Genomic DNA, 20,694 nt, shown 5'->3' with positions numbered 1-20,694 from the left:
GCTGGAGATCTCTTTGAGCTCAGGTAGATGGTAGGGACGGTAAAAATCATGCCTGCCTGATGGTTAAGCCTTTTTCCTGCTTGCTGAACTCCCTGCTCTCTGTCCTGGGCTGGAGCATTTGGCTAGGAACACTAAATTATACCCCACTCAACTGGGTCTCATCTTAGGCAAAAACAAACAGAAGAAACTGAGGCACAGTTTTGTCCGAGATCATGCAGGGAAAGGAAATTAAACTCTTGTCTTTGCCCAAGACCAGAGGAGTTCCTTTTCCCAACAGCTGGTTTCTTAGGGTGAGCTGCTTCAGTCCCTGGGAAACAGCTGTGCCAGGTGGCAGGCCTGGGAGATGGGCCTGGAGGATCCATCTTTCTCCTCCTGTCTTGTGCTCTGTCTTTTGGAGTTGCTCCAGACATGAGCTGGAACCAGGGGGAGCAGCTGGGGATGAAGTGGGACCGGCAGATTAAACTGGGTTGGAAACTGGAGTGGGCTTGAGGGTATTTTTGGAAAAGCACAATTGCCCTCGGTGGCAGTAGGTATAGTGGAAAGTCTCTGGAGCTCTAGGCCATCCTTTTTCCACTCCGGGAACGCATTTCCATCTTGCTTCCCGCACATTTAACAACACGCAACATGTGGAGGGACCTTTTCCCCTGCTCTGGTACAGAGCACAAACTCTGCTTGTGCCAGATTTCCCCAGTCTGAGCTGCCTTGTCTGTGTGAGCCTGGCCGCTCAGTGCCCTGGGGAGGGCTGTCTGCTTTGAGACCAGGTGCTGTTTTAATGGGCGGCTGGTGGGCGCTCTGCTTCTGCCGAAAGAGGCATCCTGACATCTGCAGGGAAAGGCGAGGTGGGAGAGGAACCAGAAATGCACCTACACGCAGCTGTTTCGTGGGGAGCAGATGGGCTGAAAGCTGAGTTTCCAAAGTAACACGTGGTTCTTCTCTGTATAAAGTTATTTTTAGTGTTTTCTTGCAGATTTAGCCCTAAGAGGACAAAGAAGTGGTGTGTCTCTGCAGGCCAGAAAGGGGCCATGGCCCTTCTCAGTGCGGGGCTGGCAGCAGACCCCTAGCCAGAGCTTTCAGGGTTACTGACCAAAGCCAGATACCAAGGAGGGGAACGTATCAGGTCCGTTCCCTGGGCTGGTGGGACCTGATCAAGGGAGGCGTTTCTCACTCTTGGTAGCTCTGCTGGGAACTGATTTGCCTTTCCTGGGCAGATCCACAGACTGATTCGAAGCGTGTGAGGGCTACGAAGGAATGAGATCTTGGTGTGTGTGCGGTGAAATGAATCTAGGCCAGCCGAGCTGGTTTACAGGCATGATTGACACCAGGACATGAGCTCTTGGTGGGTGAGGAGCACACTTTAGGATCAAGCAAACCTCCCCTCGTAGCCTCATGAAGCATGCAGGGAGTGATTTTGACCACGCTTTGGTGTGCCCTTTCTTGCTGCGTGGGAGCTGTTTTCCCTTTCTCCTGGGAGGCTGGGCTTGCCAGAAGAAAGGAGGGGGTTGTTTGGGATGTGCAGCTTACGGGCTCCAGGGCTTGGAGGCGCTTGCAATGGTAGCACCTGCCCAGGAGAGGGAGCCTGGAGCTCACACTTGGGTGCTCCCCGCCCCGGGAGGCAGCCGTGCCCTTGGATGTGGTCTGGGGCTCAGACTCTCGCTGCTTGGAGGACAACAGAGAAGCCCCACCGCTTCCCCCCCGTCTGCTTTGGCGTGTCTTCTGGACTCCAACCCAGTTACTGTTGTGCAGATGCGAATGTTTCCCTGGTGAGAGTCTGCCCCACCAAAATCAGCTCTGTCCCCTGCTTTCAGCACACGAACTTACCTGTCCCTGGGTTTTGCCCCGGGCTTTGTCTCGAAACTAAGCCTTATCCTGGGCATCTGTGTCTGCTTTCCCCACGCTGTGGCAGATGTGCCAATCTTTGGTTCCCGATAGGGTTTGAGATCATCTTTGGGAAGCCTCTTGCAGTTGAAAGGGATGCGGCTTTACCTGGAGGTGGCTGTGCGCTGGGCTGCGCAAACGTAGCTCACCAGATAACAGGGATGCACTTGCCTTTATTCCACTGATCCCCCAGCGGCAGCTAAATCTGCTGGCTGTGGTGTTGGTTACTGTGCTGCTTCAGCATTCTTGCCCTTGTAGGACTGTCCCTCAGCACCCCAAAGGGGATTCTGAGGTCCTGACTTGATGGTACTGCCTGGTATTTCTCAAGGGGCCAAGGGGTGTGATGCCCTTCACTGGACAAAGAGAAAAGATACAGAACTTCCCCAGTGAATTTAACAGCTGGCTTTAGGCTGTCTGTGTGTCTGGTGTAAGAATAGCTGCAGAAATCAGCCCTGAGGAGGGGACTGGTCCTTCAGATGGAGCCGGTGCTTAAGGAGTAGCATAGTGGAGGGGGGCGGGCAGATATTAATGTCCCAAAGCAATGGGATTGTCTCGGGCATAACTCAGCTCCTATTAGTGGAGTGGAGGAATTATTCTACTGCATAAACTCATTGCCCTGCTATGATGTGGCTTGATGTACACTTCCCAGTTGTCAGTGAGGAAACTGAAGCACAGAGCATGAAGTGAATGAGACGGTGAAATAGCGAGTCAAGTCCTGATCTCCTGGATCCTAGAACAGTGAGCTGAACCGGGGAGTGCAGCTTCCCAGTCCCCTGCTCTGGCCTCAGGGCGCTTTACCAGCCCCCTGGGTGGTGAAGGCTCAGGAGCAGCAGAAAAAAAACCAAAAAACAACAAAAACAAAAAAACCCAAACAGAAAAAAAAACAAAACCCAAAACCCATGTGTCAGGTTGAGCAAACAGCTAGAAACTCTCTTCTTTCAGGACTGAGCTGCTACTGACCCCCTGCCCTTTCCAGCCTGGCTGCAAGCACACATCTCTGACTGCCTTGTCCTCCAGTTCCCCCAGGTTGAACGTTCGGGGCTCCCAAAGTGTCTCTTTCCGTTCGGGTGTCATTCTGGACAACGCTAGCTCTGTGTTTCCCCTTCCCCCTCCTTGCTCGCAGAGCCTCGGCCCCACCCTGCCCGACGAGGATGCCAGGCTGCTCAGAGCGGTCATTCCTCTCTGGGGCCTCCCGCACCTTTGGAGCGGTGCAGCCTTGCACAAACCCAGCAGTGTTCCTCGGGCTGGAAGGGCTTTTGTCAAGGGGCTCTGCTGGGCCCTGCCTCCAGGGGAGGCTCTGTGCTAAAGCCACGTCTCCTGAGCTGGGAACAGCTTGTACGACGGGGCGCACACTCATAGCTCCCCCCTTTCCCATCCCTGCCAGCTTGAGAAACCAGATTTACCAGCTGGTGGCTCTTTCTGCTGGCCTGGGCTGTCCTCCCCTCCTCTGCCCCTGCACCCCCTGAGCTGACCCTCAAAGTGCGGTATTTCTCTTGGATGGGCAGCAAACAGCAGAGCAGAGATGCTTGCCATCTCAGGTGCTCCAGCACCTCTAGGGGCCATGTCTGTTCTGGATCTCCCAGGTCAGTCCCTAACAGGAGGGTGTTTTTGAGCAAGGAGCACCAAGGAAACCCCTGTGCTCTGGAAGGGCAACTCTGAAACGCGGGGCTGCGTGGGAGTGTGGTTCTCCAGCATGGATCTGGGTCCCAGGTGCACAGATGTTTCCTTTGCAGAGGTGTAGGGGGAATTTAACAAGGAGAAGCTCAGTGTAGGGGAGTACAGTGGTGGGAGCGTGATGGCGTATGCAATAAACCTTCATCTCTCAAGACATTTGCGAGCTGCTCTGTGATTCAAAGCCACATGAGAGGCTGGTGGCAGGACAGTGGTGAGCTCCTCAAAGCCTTGGCTGTTGGCTTAGAACATGGTTTAGTAGACATGGTTGACAGTTGGATTTGATGATCTCGGAAGTCTCTTCCAACCTTAAAGATTCTGTGATTCTGTGATTCTCCGTGTCAGCCCCTCCAGCCCTGTGTACTTCTCCCTGGGGATATGGACCAAACAAATTGCCTGGGAAAAAATTTCAGCTTCATTTGGCTGCTGGAGTTCAGCCAGAGCCCTTAGCTGAGACCTACTGGCAACGGGGCAAAGAATTGCTGTTTCAGATGGGCTGTGGTAAGAAATTTGGAAAAAAACAGTACGGTGCTTTCCGTGTGACACTCAATACTTTATTGTAACAGCCAGGAGCCTGGAGAGCAGATGTTCTGGTTACAGAGATGCTATGGTAGTTGTCTGTCCTACAGAAACATGGAAATACTGCAACATACTCCATGGAAACATGCAAAGAGAATCTTAACAACTCCTCCTGGGAACGCAAGATCTGGAAACTCAAGTGGGGCTGTGTGGCAGTGGCTGAGGAACATACTGCAGGATGCTGCCTGAGCTAGTTTGTGCGAGATGGCCACAGCAACGCCTGTGGTGAGCCCAGAACATCCCCTCCCGCTTTGCTCACAGGGGGCCGTGGCACTTACGGAGCTGGCTCTGGTAGCTTTGGTGTGACATGGCTGCTGTCAGCCAGGCAAGGTAAAAGCTGCTATGGAAGTTCATTAAATACAAAGACAAGTCCTGCTTGTTGAGGTGAAATGGGAACCAGTATCCCCTTTCTAGGGCCTAGCACTGCGTGTGCAGTCTGGAGTACCTTTAGGTGAGGCAGGTGGAGATGCTCTCTGCTAGAGAGGCAGCTTATGAAAATAAAAATTTTAAGGAGTTTTAGCTTTGGTGGCTTGAGAAGGAACGAGGGGCCACCCAAAAGGCAGTGAAATCAGTTAAATACTCTGATGTGGCCACGGATCCCTGGTACAGGCAGCATGTTTGTCACCAGGTATGCCAATCCAGATGTCACAAATCTACCTGGCTCAGGTTGTTTACCCTCATCTTCCCGCCAGTTCAGTTTGGAAAGCTTGACGCTGCCTTCCTTTGAAAGCCCCATCAGTGAACACCTCTCCCAGACACGCACAAAGCAGGGACAGAGCAGAGAACGATTTTGTAATACTGGTAAAATGGCTGGGCTGACGGCTTTTGCTGCTGTGGTAAAAGCTGGTGTGATACTACCTTCCCCTCCTGCCAAGTTTCCTGTGGGTTGATCTTAAAGGTTTTGAATACAAGTCATCTGGGCAGACAGACCTAGAGAGGAAGATGTTGGTGTGTGTATCTGAATGGGAAAGTCTCTAAAATCCTGGGTTGGATTCTGCTTGTTACTGCTAACAGAGATGTTAGCTGGGATGTTGTAAAGACAGACTTAAAAGAGACAGCCTAGAGTGGATTCTCATCCTTTTTCCGTGGATGTTGGCTTCAGTAGAGAGAAAGTGCTTTGGCCTCCTTTGGCTACAGATGCCAACAGGTCTTGTGTTTATGCTGGGGGGCTCTGTTTCTCCTAGGAGCATTCTTGGGTGGGTAGGGAACTGAGCTCTGGCTGGGCACTGCTGGTGAAGGCATCCGCTTCAGGAGTTACTGACTTATCGCTGTGGCTTCCAAGAGGCAGCATCTTCGTGCTGCCTGTGTTTGGCTGCATCTCATCAGTGGTGCTGCCTGTTCCTCTTGCAAACAGCTTGGAGTTTCTCAGGGTGCTGGCAGAAACTGCAGGAGTCGAGGGGAATGAAAGGGGAAGTCAGGAATGTTTCATTCACACTCTGTTTCACCAAACTGTACAAATAAAACCACTTACGGTGCTTAGTCCTGGAGTGGACCGTGCTGATGATTGTGGGTATTGGCTGCTCCATGCTGTGAACGCAAGGACAAAGTGTGAGGGTACATGTTAATCTCTGCCGTGCCAGAGAGGTAAAGGAATGCTGTTTGGCCCATGTGGACCTGGGCTACACAGGTAAAGCCAAGGGCATGATTGGGCCATGAAAGCTCAGTCAAAGCATCTGGGCAAAGCATCATCTGGAGAAGTGCTAGAACTCTCCGATTTGGTGAGTCTAAGGAAAATGTCAGAGCGAGAAGCAGGGCCGAACTGTATGGTGGCTGCTGGGATTTGTTCTTTCTTTTATTGAACCTTCAATACTAAACTCAAAGCTTGGGATGTCTGCTTTCTCCCTAGGTGTTTGGGTGCATCCCTTCCCTTCTTCAGGCACGAGGAAGCCCAGCTTACCTGTTCTCCTCCCCTTCCATCAGCTTCCTGTAAGTGAGGATCTCCACGTCGAGTGCCAGCTTGATGTTCATCAGCTCCTGATACTCTTTCACCAGGTGAGCCATATCCTCCTTGCTCTTCTGTAGGGCTTCTTCTAGCTTGACTAGTTTAGCTTTGGCATCCTTGAGGGCCATCTCACCATGCTCTCCTGCTTCTTTGATGTGCTCCTCTAAGTACAGGCACTGGTGTTGCAAAGGGAAAAGGGTGGTGGAGGTGTTAGGTGGGCTGTAGTTTCAGATTGGTACCTCAGAGTTTTGTCACCCACCCCAGGACACACCTGGCTCTTTTGGGACACGATACAGGACCTCAGCTTCTGGATCTGTATGTTCAGGTCTGCGATCTCCCGTCGGCTGTCAAGGAGGTGACCCCCGTAGGTGCCTGACTGGGTGCTTCCTTCATTCAGCTGCAGGGGAGATGGAAGAGTGGGTTATCTGTGCGCCTCCTCTGCTGCAGCAAGGGAACCGGCAAGGCTGCCCACTGCCCTTGGGGAGAAACACCTAACTGGGGAAAAATATTGGCTGTATGGAAGGATTTAGGGCTCATTCTCATATCCTCTTCTGGCTGAAGCTGTGCCAGATGTAGAGCACACATCTGGGAATTGAATTAATCTTGGGATTAATCACATTCTTTCTTGCTCTGGAGGAGCACCAGTGCGAGGTTATTTGCATCTTAGGTGGCCAAGCTGCTACTAGGAGATGTCTTTGCCTTTCTCCACTGATGGTGTGAAGAGCCTGAAGCAGTGAAACTCCTCATTTACACACCTGAGCGAGGAGGAGTTGATCTGGGTTAGCACCCTGTCCCTCCTTCCATTCCCAGATGTAGTTTGTCCCTCCCCATCTTGCTGATTCCTGTAGTTTCTAGGCTGATCCCTCTCCCTCTTCTTTCCCTACCTCTCCCCAGTATCAATCAGATAAGGAGACAAATACCTTTCTCCTGGTAAGTGCTTCAGCCTCCTCCCAGCTCCGAAGAGCCAGGGCTTCATATTGGGCTCTCACTTCTTCCACAATTCTGCTCAGATCAAGTTTGCATGCATTGTCAATTCCCAGCACAACAGAAATGTCCTTAATTTCTGTCAGCAGCTCCTCAAGTTCCTGAATAGCAAGGAGAGAACAGGATTGAAATACAAACCTGCAAGCCAGGAGAGAGCTGAGCCCTGACAGATCTGCTGTGCTTAGGTAGGGAGAGCATCTTGCATATGCAGTGTAGAGATGGTGAGGTTTCCTAGGTTTTCGGTCTCTGAGGTTTGGAAGCTGGTATTGTTTTCCTCAGGCTAGGGTATTGGTTGGGGACTTTCGGGTACAATCTGTTAAGAGCCTGACAAAACAGTGCGTTTGACCAGGTTAATTGAACTACTGATCAGGCTTCACTATCTATCAATATTCAGATAGTGGGCATATATGTCTTGGGCAAGAAACAGGGCAGTGTAAATTATTCTGCAGGCTGGTGGTGCTAGAAAACTGTCTTTGAGCTCTGCTTCAGTATCTAGAGAGGCTGTGGCTGCTGCTTCTGTTGTTATTGTCTACTTTACGTCTGGTAAAAGAAGGGAGAAACAGGAGCCTTCTCTGAACACATCCATCACCAGCAGACCTGTTCCACTACCCAGAGCTGCTCTCATATGCTGGGGAAACTCCAGCCAGTGTGGCGGGAGCAGGAACACGCACGCCCAAGCTGCAGTATCACTGCCGGGATATTTGCTCCTGATAGCTGACTCGGTCACAGCTTCAGGAAAAGGAGCCAAACAACGGTGAATGCAGGCTCCCCTCAGTGAGCCCAAACAGGACACTTAATCTGTGCCTGTGAACTGCACCCCTGGGTGGTTTGTATCCAGGCGAGACATGACTTGATGTTGAGCTCATGGTGTACGCGCTCACTTGGCATCTGCTGCAGGGCTGTTGCTGTTACCGGTATCTCTGCCGTTGCTTCTGGTTTACACCAGTGTTAAAAGAGAGCAGCATACATCTTTCCCCATCTCTTACCTTTCATCTTGATGTTTTTGTTCTTCCCTTTTGTGCTGAGGGCTCTAATCTCTTTAGAGAAGCATTTGTGGACCTTGTTTGCCTTGCCTTCCCTTGACTGGGGAAACAAAAGGCACCCTGACATGGTGATTCCTGAACAACAGAAAAATACCCCACCACTCTTCCAGAGAGCAGGATTATCAGTGTTTTTTTTTTCCCACTGGTGTTTAATGCTTGAGCCTCTTTGTTAATCTTTGAGCAGGTTAATGGCTGCGTGAGAAAAGGCATGTTTATTGCAAATACTTAAGCATCCTCTGCCAGAGGAGGAAAAAAAAAAGAACCTGGTGGTTTATTAATGAGGATTGAGGCTGGGATTTTCTGATTCATGCCAGCGTGCTGTTAGCAAAGCTGTCAAGCAAAGTTTTCCTTATTTGCCCTTCCACTGGGTATGTGTGCCTGTACATTGATGTCAGTCAAATCAACAGGTAGAGGCGAGAAAATGACTGCCTGAAAACAGGCTATTGGGAGGAGAAGGCAGAGAGAGGTGGAGGGTAATTTCTTTGCATGAAGTGTAAAAAAGTGATGCAGCCTTGTGCCAGGGCCGCAGTGTGGAGCCCAGAGGAAGTCAGCCCAAGAAGATCCTCACAGCAGGATCTGATTTTCTACTACCCCTGTGAATTGCCTTGCACCAGGGATAATCTTATAGTTCCAGAGAAAGTAAGGCTTCATGGTTAGTTGCAGGCAGGGTATGTGTTTGAATGTGGTTCTGATCTTATGCAGGTCCTTCTGCCTCTCCGTGCCTCAGTTTCCCCACAAGGAATGTTAACATTCCTCCGTCAAGCATTTTAATTGTTTATATTGGTAGAATTCAGACAAATCATTAGTATCCCCAAAACACTGCTAAGCCTGCTCGGTAGCATTTTGCAGGCTGTGAGTAAGCGGCTGTAATCACTGCAGCCTGTGTGAGCAGAGAGGCACACTGCAGCCATGGAGTTTGTCTAAGGGGCTGCGGACTCTGCGTCCTTCCCCCCCCTCCCCCCGTGAAGTCACACCTGACCACACACGTACTGGTGTAGTGGAAATGGAGTGGGTTGTGTCAGAGAGCATCCAGCACCTCACCCAGGCTCGCCAGGGTTTCTCCTCATTTGTTGTGAGCCCTTCCTCTGAATTGGAACAGAATAATACTCAGCTGGCTCGGGACCTGGGGCATTTGGTCTCAAGACAGATGCTTTCGGTGGGAGGGGGGGGGTTAGGGGCTGGGCTTAAACCCAGCCGGCCCAGGAGGCAGACGGGGGCTTCTGGCTGTGGGAGGGGAGACCTGCTGGGGCAGCCTCCCTGCGTAGCTGTGGGCAGAGTGAACGTCCCGATCGAATTTAAGATGCAGCTAGGTTAGTTGAGGAAAGGGGGTTCGCCCGTGAGACCTTGCCTTGAGCCATCTAATATTTGTCTGCAAGACTTGGCAGCTCCCTTGGACAAGCTCTCATTTCGGTGTAAATCTGGAACAATGCTCTCTCTATAGTGGCACTGTCCACAAAAATGCTTTTTTCTTTTTTCTTTTTTTTCTTTTTTTTTTTTTTTTTTTTTTTGCATAGTGGCTTGCATTTGTGCTGAGGCCGCTCTCCCAGTTGCGTTTTTACCTGTTCATAGATGGTTTTCTTCAAGTCCATCAGCTCTTTGAGCCCATGGAGTTTTACCTCCAGCTCAGTTCTGTGGAGGGAGCTCACATCTAAATCCTGCGGGAAAAGGAAAGTGGATTCATCAGTAGTTTGTCTTTGAGTTTGTCTTTCCTACTGCCACCTCTCCCACTGCTAGTTTTTGGTAGCTAGTATTGGTATTCGTTTTGAAACTACTCTCCTGCTCTACAAGTCGGAGGTTCCTTTGTGGACCTTTTTCCTCTGCAAGTTGGTTTTGTTTTTTTTTTTTTTTTTTTTTTTTTTGGTGAGTGCTTTGGTGGAAGTCTGAAATGAGGTAGGGTGGAGAAGGAAGCAGGCAGGGCTGGTCTGTACCCACTCATCTTTTGTTCACCACAAAAAGCACGGGTTATTGAAAACTCTGATGCCATCCACAAAAGTCACTAGAACTGCCCTTGCTGGCTGCTGAGTGTGTCAGGGAAAACATGCAATTAGCCGTAATGATCATTTGTGGAGAAGGTTTCCTCTGTCTAATAATGCCATGCATTCCTGCACCTTGGATTATTTTTTTCATGTAAAGGCTGTGCACAAAGCCTCCCATTTCAGCTGATGTTCAAATGCTGCTGCTTCTGGGGCGGGATGTTTAAGCAGGGTGTGGCTGTGTGACAGGAAACAAACGCAAACACATTTATCAATTGCCAGCCTTTCCCAACCTGTGATCTCATTCAGAGAGAAAACATGCCAGGGAGGAGAGGTGTCACCTTGGAGGGTCCTGGGGTGCAGAGCCCTCCAGGACGGGTCTGGCCAGTGTGAATGCAGTGTGGTTGGGTGCAGGCACCTCTGTCAAGAGCCACGGGGCTTTTCTGTAACCGCAAGTGGCCCAGACTCACTGGTACTTTTCCTGTTGAAATGGTGACTGTGTTCACCACTTTGCTGTCCTCCTCAAGACCTTATTACCCTACAAAACATCTGTGGTACAAGGACTCAGTCCAGACCTAGCCAACTGTCTTAGCTGAGCCTGGACCGTCTTGTCTCTCCAGGCTCTTCTATGGCTGCACAGAGCTGGTACAGAGATGGTCCAGATGAAAAGCACAAATCCAGGCTGGGTGGAAAATGAATCGAGAGCAGCCCTGAGGAGAAGGACTTGGGAGTGCTGGTGGACGAGAAGCTCAACATGAGCTGACAATGGGTGCTTTTGGCCCAGAAGGCCAACCGCATCCTAGGCTGCATCAAGAGGAGCGTGGCCAGCAGGTCGAGGGAGGGGATTCTGCCCCTCTGCTCCGCTCTGGTGAGACCCCCCTGCAGTGCTGCGTCCAGCTCTGGAGCCCCCAACATCAGAAGGACATGGACCAGTGGAGAGGGTCCAGAGGAGGCCGTGAAGATGATCAGGGGGCTGGAGCAGCTCTGCTGTGAGGCCAGCCTGGGAGAGCTGGGGCTGCTCAGCCTGGAGAAGAGGAGGCTCCGGGGAGAGCTGAGAGCGGCTCCCAGTGCCCAAAGGGGGCTGCAGGAAAGGTGGGGAGAGACTTCAGCAGGGCCTGCTGTGACAGGACAAGGGGTGATGGTTTCAAAATAGAGGGAGGGAGATTCAGATCAGATATTAGGAAGAAATTTTTGCACTGAAGGTGGTGGAGCACTGTCCCAGGTTGCCCAGAGAGGCGGTGGATGCCCCATCCCTGGAAACATTCCAGGCCAGGTTGGACGGGGCTGTGAGCAACCGGATCTGGTTGGAGATGCCCCTGCTCCTGGCAGGCGGGCTGGACTGGGTGGGCTTTGAAGGTCCCTCCAAATCCAAACCATTCTATGATTCTCTTGCCACTGACCTTTTTGAGCTCCATGAAGGTGTATTCCATGCCACTACAGAGGTGAATTTCATCCTCGTATCTAAAGAGAGTGAAAAAAAAGCAGTGAGAAATTGCACATGGCAAAAGCCATGGGATGCTTGAGGTTGTCTTGCTGGCCCAAAGAAGCACTGGTATCGAAACTTTCTGCTTTTCCTGTGCTGCCCCACCTCCTTGATGTATGCTAGAAAGCAAGGGGAAATATCTCCTGGTTGTGGGCATCTTGGAGAAGAGAGGGAACAACAAGCTGCCACATGCCAGCTACTCTGTAATAACACCATAAGCACCTCAAGTCTGAAGAGCCGCAGAGTAAAGAGGAGGTAGCTTTAATTCTAATTTAATTTGAGGGCTAAGCAACCTCAGGTTACCTCACATTTGCCACAGAAAGAGAGAGCAGGCATAGAGGGGTGGGGTGTGGTGAGTTATGCCCTGTGAAACCCAGTTGCATGCTCAAAGACTCCTAAGATTTCACCCTAAGCCTTCCCCTTCTGTTTCTTTCAGCTATCCTCAGCATTTAATTTGCAGAGTCTGAGAGTCTTCAAAGCGATTTGAGCAATTTGTAGAAAACGGTGCCCACAGAGAAGAAGGTAACAAAGACTGGACGGGGATAGGGTGGAGTCCTAGTGGCTAAATATCCAGCAGAGGAACCGACCTCTGAGCTGTTCAAAACCGGGTTTGATAAGGCAGGACCAAGATTGCAAAGACTTAATCCAGGGACAAATGCATTTCTTGATGGCCAGTGGCAGACTCAGGAGGGTAGTTTAGGGAGTACACCAACCCTTGTTGGCTCGTGGGACGAGCATGTGGCTACCCCTGGTGTCATCTGACCAGGATCATAGGGTCTCTTTTTGGCCTGCTGTGTGACCAGCGACGGCTGGTCCATTTGCCATGCAGGAGCATTTTGTGATGGGTGTTTGGTGTTTGCCACTGTGCTGCCAGACACACCTTGGGAGTGTTGGCTCTTCTGCTGAGACCAGAGCAGGCTGCACTCTCAAGACTTCCCTGCTCTTCCATAATTTGTCTTATCCTGATGTGCACATAGTGTTTCCAGGCTGTGAATTAAACCTTTCAGTGCTACTCACAGATGTCACCAAGTTGGTGTAGGGAATGCTGAGACCTTTGGGAACGAGGTGAAATGTTGTCTCCTAACGGCGTGGTAATGATAAAGTCGGGCATGACAGTCATGTTATGCCATTTGGTGGCCTGGTGCATTGCCACTCCAGTTTCTCTCGAGAGCCTTCCCTGCTGTTGTACAAGGCTTTACAAGAAAGAGGAGCTGTGCGTAGGAGCAGGACCGGAGAAGGCATTGGAAACGCAGTGCAGGGGGTTGCATTGTGGGGCAAGGGGGTGAGTCCTGCCCAGGAGGTGACCTGACACATCCACAGAGGGGATAGTGGGGGCACGGACGGGATCTGGCTGGCACAGGCTCTGTTCTCAGTTACGTGCTTCGAAGGGTTCTCTGTTTCTTTCGGTTACCCCCGTGGTGTTAAAATCACCCTCTCCTTGCCTACTTTTTTAGGGCCAGGTAGCATGGCTAACAAGATTTACCTGTCTGGTTTCTCTGCTCTTTAGCTGGAATGTTAGCCATGCTGCCAGCAACTGTGTACTGAGCTTAATTACAGCCTGCCACTCTTCCTTCATCCTCACTGCGTGTCAGCCCAATCCCAGTCTGTCCCAGCCTGCCAAAGCAGCTTCACACATTGCCGGGCACTGACATAATCTTGCATATTGAACAAACAATGCTCCTGACTGAAAGAGAGCAGGCCCAGCCAGCCAAACATGCTCGCTGCACGGCTCTGGAGGGACCTGGTGGCTGGGAGATGACTCAGATGGGGAGGGAGCATTCCACAAACACATTACAGCATTTATCTCCTCAGAGATAATTCTCAAGTAGTCATGCATTAGGGCATAAATCCATCTGATCTCAATTCATGCACTTAAGACACACTTAAGACAGGCGTCTGGTCACCTTGGGCTCCTTCCATATGCAGTGGAGCAAAATCAGAGGTGAACCAAATCTCAGGCAGGCTGCGTTCCTCTCTGGATATGCCTTCAAGACTACAAGAGTAGTAGTGGGATGGACCTGAAATTAAGTCCATCTTCCTCTTGTGGAGCAAGGAAATGGGGCAGGAAGAAGCTGAAAACCAACTGCAGAGGTTGAAGGTGGAGGGGCGTTGACTATCTAGTCTTCAGGTGGCAAGATTTGACTAACGCAATCCCTGGATCCCAGAAATGGATCCTCTACAAGCTGGATGCCTCTTGTTCTTCTGCAGTATCTCCCTGGTGCTGCACCAGGCGCTTGCTGGCCTTTGGAATTGCTGGTCAACGGCAACCTGATTGAGAAGGAGGTGCAAGTATCCTAGCCAGTTAAATCTCCTGTGTGGTTTTTGGAAAGCGTTCCCTGGATAGAGGAGACAGAGGAATCAGTGCCTTACGGAGGGGCACCGACAGGCAGATTTCACATCTTCAGTGATCTCTTGGGCAGCAGCCCGTGTGGGTGGTCGCTGTCTGCGTGGTGTGGTATGTCTGGAGTGTCGCAGCTTGGATCAGAGCATAACCAGTTAAATTTGCCAGTGAAGTTGTTAGCTTTTCGTCCCCAAAAAATTTCCCTTGGGAAAAGAAACTTCCAGAGGAGTTGGAAGCCTCCAAAATTTGCATGGTTTAGGCAGACTGTTTGCTCCAGAAAAACAACTGGGCTGAGGAAGCCTCCTCAAAGGCAGTGTGCAGGACTCAACAGAGCCAGTGTGGGTTAGGACGGGGTTGGACTGCTGCCTGGAGAAGGCTCAGCAGAAGCAGCAGTTCTCTCCCTGTGAATCACTAACCACGCGGTGGATTGTCACTGCCGCAGAAATCCACCTGCCCTGGCTTTGGGTGCTAACAACACTCAGTGACAAGGTGGGTTTTGCTGTTTGCTGCTCAGGTCACCTTAGCAGGGTTTGTGCCTTGCAGCTCACGAGTGGGAGAGAGCGGCAGGGGGGGCTCCGCAAATGAAGGAGAAGCGCTGTGAGGAGCAGTGTCACTTCTGACGGCTGTTTTCCCACGGCTGTGTAGTCCTACATAGCGGGAGCTCTTCCCGAGACCGATAGTTGGGCTAGTCATAAGCTGCTGCCCGCTATGGATTTTCTGCTGTCTAATAGTGCGCACGTGCATGTGCTGCGTCCTTATCTCTGTGTGTGTTGGGTGTAGGGTGGGTCCTGTTCCTCTAGTCAGTCTTTTTTTTTTTTTTTAAATTTTGAGGGATTAAGCATCCCTGTCATATCTATCGTGTTGTCCAACTAGGTAGTAACTGTCCAAGAAAATAAAAAGATAGAGGGAAACATACAACCTTTATCCTTCCGAAATCAGGGTGGAAAAAAAAAATTCCACGCATAGGCAATTAATGAGGCAATTACTGAGTGAAAGTGAGTACAAACTGTGAGAGCAGATATGGGTGAGTGCTCTGACATTCCTCCACCAGATCAGCCGTCTTCCTGTCTGGGTTATCCTGACTGTCAGGGAATAAGCCAAGAAGTATCTTGCAGGGCACAGAGTACGTAGTTCCTCAGCAAACTGCAAGGAAGACCAAGTGCTCCAGAGAGGAATGACAGGTCTTAATCTTTTTAGGACAGGGAGTAAATGGCACAGTCCATGTTGGGGCTTTGATTGAAGCTCGGGGTTGCTACCTGGCAGCGAAGCAAGCACCCGTGAGCCCAAGTCTTGTAGTGAAACCAACATCTAAATAAAGAGCAGACCACCCCGAGGGATTTAGGAATTTCTCGGCACCTGGGTATAAGTGTGTCACTTCTGGAAGGATGCTGAGCGTAATGATTTCAGCATAAGGTCAAGAACCAAACTCGTGGTTCCTATTCCTGCTCCACCAGCAGCTCGTTCCGTGAGCTTGAGTGAGAGGCTGAGCTGCTGTGTCTCTGTAGATGTGGCTGTGTCAGGAGTAGGTTTGGGCTGTTACTGCAGTGACGGCTGTCAGTGCCAGCAGAAGGGCAGTCCCTTAGTGTCACTGTTCTCTTTTGACAGTGCCCATAGCTGACTCTTTGCTACAAATCAGCATGGGAGACTACAGAGATCGTGTGTAGGCAGATGGGCGGAACTGGAGGGGAAAGCATCTAATTGTGGTATGCAAATTACACTGATAATAAGAAAAGCATTGTCTTCCTGAATGAGCCATGGTATCTCAGATGCTTTTATCTGAAGATCTCAAAGCTTCTGGCAAAAGCAGTGATAAGCAGATAAGCATGGGGCAGCTGGTGCTCCCTTAAACTCAGCATTTTCTGTCAGGACGTTTTCTGGCTCCTTGGTCAAAGCAGAGCTTTGCATTAGATGTTGTGAGGTGAAAGGGGAAAGGAAGGGATGTTTGTTAATATTGAGTAGGCTGGATCCATAAAATGGTTTGGGGAGAAAGTTCTGGCTTGCAGTAGTAGTGTGGAGAATAAATATTTCTGTGTTTGAGTGGATGTCGTTCCTGATAGCACTGTTCCCCGGAGCTGTTCTCTGGCCTGAGGCATTTCTCAGATGCCCTGCACTCTTCGGTATTTTGCTTTTTATGGATTTCCTTTCATCTCTGGTTAATCAGGAAGAGGCTAGGATGCTAACTTCTCAAACGCTCAGTTCTGTGCACGCCACACTAGGAATTTGTTCCTAGGAATAACAGGCTGTCTGTGTTAAATCAATCCCGAGCTACTCTGTTCACACAGCTGAACTGGTACCTTTGAAACACGTTCCCACTTGTAACACCCGGCTAGGCTAGATACCTACTTGCTTCGAAAGTTATCCATGGTGCTCAGGACCTTTGTCAGCTCCGACTCAAGATTCTCCTGCTCGTAGTTGAGTGCCTTCATCTCTTGATTCATTTTGTTCATATACTGATCGTAGATGGCCTTCATGTCCGACTCGGAGTAGGAATTGCCTTGATCCTTCAGGAAGTTCCACCTTGTCATCAGGATTTTGTTCTGTTGCTCCAAGCACTGGACCTGCAGAAGATGTTTCAGAGACATGAGTAACACTGACAGCCAAAAGCAAAGCTAGCTCCTCCTGGCAGGGCAGGAGACATTGACCTGGAGACCTTCAGAGTAATGAGAAGCTGCTGCAATCAGCAGAGATCTCCAGGTAGGAACGAGAAATCCCCTGAAGATCAGGCCTGAGGATGGAGGGTATAGGGACTTAAGAGGTTTTACGCATTGCCTACTTATTAATCTTGTGGTAGAACATGTTCACATCGAAATGAATTAACATCTCTTATTCAGTCACTGAAAAATAAGAAATGCTCAGTGCTGGTCCCCTTCGCCTCCAAACATATCGAAGTAAAGGCTGGAAGTCCACCACAGGTCACGCACATGTGTCCAGGGTAAATGGAAGCCTGATTTACAGCCTCAGAGTGGCATGAACAAAGGTCACTCCACTCAAATCTGTAGGATTGTACTATGCTGAAGTTTGAGTAATGAATCAGAGGCCTGGTGTCTAGACAAGGCTTATGGGAACTCTTGGAGAATAAGCAAAATGATTACAGACTCCACGTGAGCTCTGTGTGTGTGTGCCTGTTTGCCTGAGAGAGGATACACTGCATTTTCACCCACTCGCCGTTTGATGGTTCTGGCTCTCTTCTTTCACAATCTGAACAGTAATGCTCAGTATTCAACAATTTTAATCTTCAAAGTTCTTGCCTAACTTCAATTCATTATCTAATTGCTACCTCTCTCTTACTGCTCTGTGAACAAAGCCGAACTACTTCAGTCACATCTCGGCTGATGATTTGTGAGTTGCCCCCAGCAGTGGCCTCCCCTCTGTCATGGAGACGTTTCAGTGCTGATGCTGTGCCCTATGTGGTGTGAGCAGTGGGGTGCAGATGCTGGCAGGGCTTGACCTTCTGCTTGGCCTTCAGTTTTGACCTTTTCTTTAGCTTTCTGTGGCCCCAGACAGCACCAGTGCATTGAATTCCTGGAGTTTCCAGCTGCTGAGCACTGCATAGATGGGCAGACAGCCCATCAGCAGTCCAGTCTGCTGACTGGTTGCTTTGTCCTGGCACAAAACCAGAGTGGCACACTGTGTGCATGTGCATGTGCGAGGCTGAGAACCAGAGGATGATGCTGCAGTGGAGTCAGAAAGGGACATTGCGCGTGGCACAAGTGAGTGGCCTTTGGGGCTACTAGCACCCAACTGGGCCATTTGCTCTCTGCATCTGCGCCGTCTCAGGGGTTGTGGTAGAGCATCCCTGAGCAGGGCTGTGGTCAGTGGGGCTGGGACCAGCCTGTGGGATTGGCTGGAGGGAACAGCCTCTCACTTTAAGGCAGCTTCCCTGTTTGCTAGTGGTACAGTAAATGATGGAATGTGTTAGCTGTTGTTTTAGGTCCATCTTTGACCCGCAAATCAAGTCTCAGTTCCTGACCTTGTTCCTGATCCTTAGTTGCTGCTCTTTTTCCCCTCACTAACTCCTCAGTTTCTCTCCTGTTCCCAAACCATACCCATCCACTGGGCTGAACTTCTTATACAGCATCCCTCTTAGCAGAAATGTCTTCCTTGCAAAGTCTTTTCACATGAGTTTTGCAGCAGAAGGATCCCCCTGATCTGGCCATGTTTCCTGGAGAATCATGCCTGACTGAACACAGAACTGTCCAAAGCTTGGTCTTTGGAGGCCTCTACCTGTGCTGTTCAGGCTAAAGCTCAGGCTTCAAACAGGGGCTCCAGCGCTTGGCTATTCCCTGTCTTCCACCTGGCCATATCTGGATGGAAAATAAATACTAGCCGATCTGGAACAGCCTACCAGAAAACCATCCGCAGCAAACTCCTAAAGTTAGTGTGGTCAGTTATCTGAGGAGTTAACTGCTCAGGCTTGAGACCATCTGAATTCCTGATTAAAAAGACAGAATTCTCTTTGACGAGGAAGTGTCATGACTTTCCTCTGGAATGAGGGCCTGAGGCAGAGGGCTGAAGTTTGCCACTTGATAGACCACTTGAAGCTACAGCCTTCAAAGCTAAACGCGGGAGGCACCCAGCTAAGGTGGAGCGTTTGTATCTTCTGTCCATCGGGTCCTGTAACGCACACTTATCAGCAGGCTACCAGATTGGGTTTATCAGGAGACCTAGAGGCTCGCTCTCTTCTTCCATCCCTGTTTGCATGGAGCAGGCTACTGCATGTGGTCTGGCTCACGTACATCTTGTCACTGCGTGGTCTTGTCCCACCTGCCCTACCCTGTCCTTTCTGCTGAGGTCTGATTTCTAAGCAGGGCTAGCATTCGCGCAAACCCCGACCTCCTGATCTGGATAGTCAAAGGACCACATGCAACACAACCCACCTGGGTGATTTCCAAACCAGGGCTTCTCCAAAGTCACATTGCCAAGATCTGGGCTTGGAAGAGCACAGCCATGGAGCCTGCCATGCCCCTCCAACCACGGTCAGACCCCTGGTACCGCCACATGCCGGTTTGCACATGTAGGTGTGGTTGGTTCACAACTATTCAGTTTGAATAGATGCTGTGGGAGATGGTTTCCCTGCCCTTCTCCTTCCCAGTGTGAATTCAGGTCCTCTTAGAGGTGGAGTTAAAACAAAACAAAACAAAGAATCCCAAGCCATAGTAGCTTGGCATTGAGTGCCTGCATTGTAGGCTGCAGTGAAGCAATCCTCCTTGGAGATTACCATCTGTTTACAGAGCACCAGGGCTCTGCAGAAACCTGCCTCAGCTAGATGAATTGTTTTCCTTTGAGAAAACCTTCTGCCTTCTCATGGATCTTAAGAGATGAAAGCGACACTTTCTTGGCTAAGCATGCAACCCCTCACAATAAAAACCGCAGAGGAGGGCGGTGGGCGGGGGGTCTCCCTTGCCCACCACATTGCTATGAAGGTGAATTGCCAGCTCTCTTCAGCAGCTGGATAAGAACTTGAGCTGCCACCTTAATCAGCATTGCTGCCCATGGCTGTTTGTCCGCTCTGGGAGCTCAGGAGGCCTGCTCTGGCCAGCACTGTGCCTCCACGGCCCTGCCTTTGCTGCTCGGGCTGGGTCCCCGAGGGCAGAGCTGCCTGTCCTCCGCAGGGACCCACGGGATGACACGCGCGACACAAGTTGCACAGGCTGCCTGATGCTACTGACCACAGATGTGGCCTGGCTTCACCTAGAGATGATGTTAGCTCTTGTTAAAACAGATAGCACTGAAGGAATAACTAATTAGGTAAACGGTCTAATATTCAGAACCTGGCAATGGTTAGCTGAAGGCCTTGTTAAGTCTCTTGAGAGACTGGTTAGTGTCTGCTTCCCCACCACCATCCTTGTCCCCATGCTGTACCGTGGTCCTCAGCATCTTACCTTACCTTCTCAATTAGGGTCACAAACTGGTTGTTGAGCAACTTGATGTCCTCTTTCTCCTGCTGCCGCGTGGCTTGGAAGTCTGAGTCGATATCGAGGTGCACGGGGGTCAGGAGGCTCTTGTCGATGGAGAAAGAGGGGTAAGAGGAGCACTGGTATCTGCCATCTCCGTGGAGGCTGAGGGAGCTGTAGCCATTGCTGGCCACTCCGTTGGGACTGCAGTGGCCCAGGCAATCCGGGGATGTGCTGGCTGCTTTTCCTCTGCTCATCTTCCCTGACACCTCCCAGGAGGAGAGGGAGCCACTGGTGAAGGCTTCGCAAGGGTTAGTCATGCTCAGCTTGTGGCTCTGCAGCTCGAGGGGAAGGGAAGGGAGGGACAGAGGAAGGAAAAAAGATGAAGTTTTCTTGCTGAGAAGGAGAGTAGTGGCACGCTGAGGAGTTTGGTTGGCTTAATTCCTGTCTCCTCAGCTCGTGGGCTGGCTAATGAAGTACAAGCACCTGTTCTCCTATGTTCATTAAACGGCGGAGGGTGTAACCGTTGATGTAATCCAGATCAACCTGTTGGCTTTTTATTTTTTTTTTTCCCTCCTCTCTCTGTACCCTCCTTTCTTGAGGAGCTTGTTTGTGTGGTGAGGGCATAGGCACTTGCAGCAAAAACAAATCGCTCACAGGTAATTCGCCGGGCCCCAAGCAGCCGCTTTCCTCATCCTTAAATGGTGAAGAAAGCGACCAAAGGTGCTGGGCTGCAGCAGGCTCGGGGAGGACGGCTCTGGGTACGGCTGCTTGGCACATGGAGCCTGTGTTCAGCATGTGGGTGGTTTCCAGCCAAAAGCAACAGGAAGGAATTATGATTTTCTTTTCTCTCTTTTTTTTTTTTTTTTTTTTTTTTTTTTTTTGTGGGGAGTGTGTTTAAAATCATAA

The 20,694-nt window shown here is 50.5% G+C and overlaps 1 protein-coding gene across 1 annotated transcript; it reads right to left on the bottom strand.

Annotated features, from left to right (window-relative positions):
* Window positions 1-4,145: 4,145 nt before the first annotated feature.
* LOC104482631 (keratin, type II cytoskeletal 80) lies at window positions 4,146-20,172 on the bottom strand. The gene is made up of 9 exons (XM_010124160.2): window positions 19,779-20,172; window positions 16,235-16,449; window positions 11,468-11,528; window positions 9,654-9,749; window positions 6,988-7,152; window positions 6,339-6,464; window positions 6,023-6,243; window positions 5,597-5,652; window positions 4,146-5,508 (listed from the first exon to the last, which is right to left on the bottom strand). The coding sequence occupies exons 1-9, from the start codon at window positions 20,103-20,105 to the stop codon at window positions 5,306-5,308; spliced, it is 1,470 nt and encodes a 489-aa protein (XP_010122462.1). The 5' UTR covers window positions 20,106-20,172; the 3' UTR covers window positions 4,146-5,305.
* Window positions 20,173-20,694: the final 522 nt, after the last annotated feature.

The sequence above is a fragment of the Chlamydotis macqueenii genome, chromosome 29 (genome assembly GCF_036417535.1).
Source record: "Chlamydotis macqueenii isolate bChlMac1 chromosome 29, bChlMac1.mat, whole genome shotgun sequence".
In the NCBI taxonomy this organism is placed as follows: domain Eukaryota; kingdom Metazoa; phylum Chordata; class Aves; order Otidiformes; family Otididae; genus Chlamydotis; species Chlamydotis macqueenii.
Note: the sequence above shows the minus strand (reverse complement) of the source record. Positions and strands in the feature narration are given on the sequence as shown.

What these genes read in the sequence shown, in the direction of transcription:
- LOC104482631 (XM_010124160.2), bottom strand. Translation starts at nt 20,105, where the DNA reads ATGACTAACCCTTGCGAAGCCTTCACCAGTGGCTCCCTCTCCTCCTGG. An exon ending in TTGTGACCCTAATTGAGAAG is followed by an intron (nt 16,450 to 19,778) that starts GTAAGGTAAGAT and finishes CATCTTCTGCAG; the next exon opens with GTCCAGTGCTTGGAGCAACA. An exon ending in ATGGATAACTTTCGAAGCAA is followed by an intron (nt 11,529 to 16,234) that starts GTAGGTATCTAG and finishes CACTCTCTTTAG; the next exon opens with ATACGAGGATGAAATTCACC.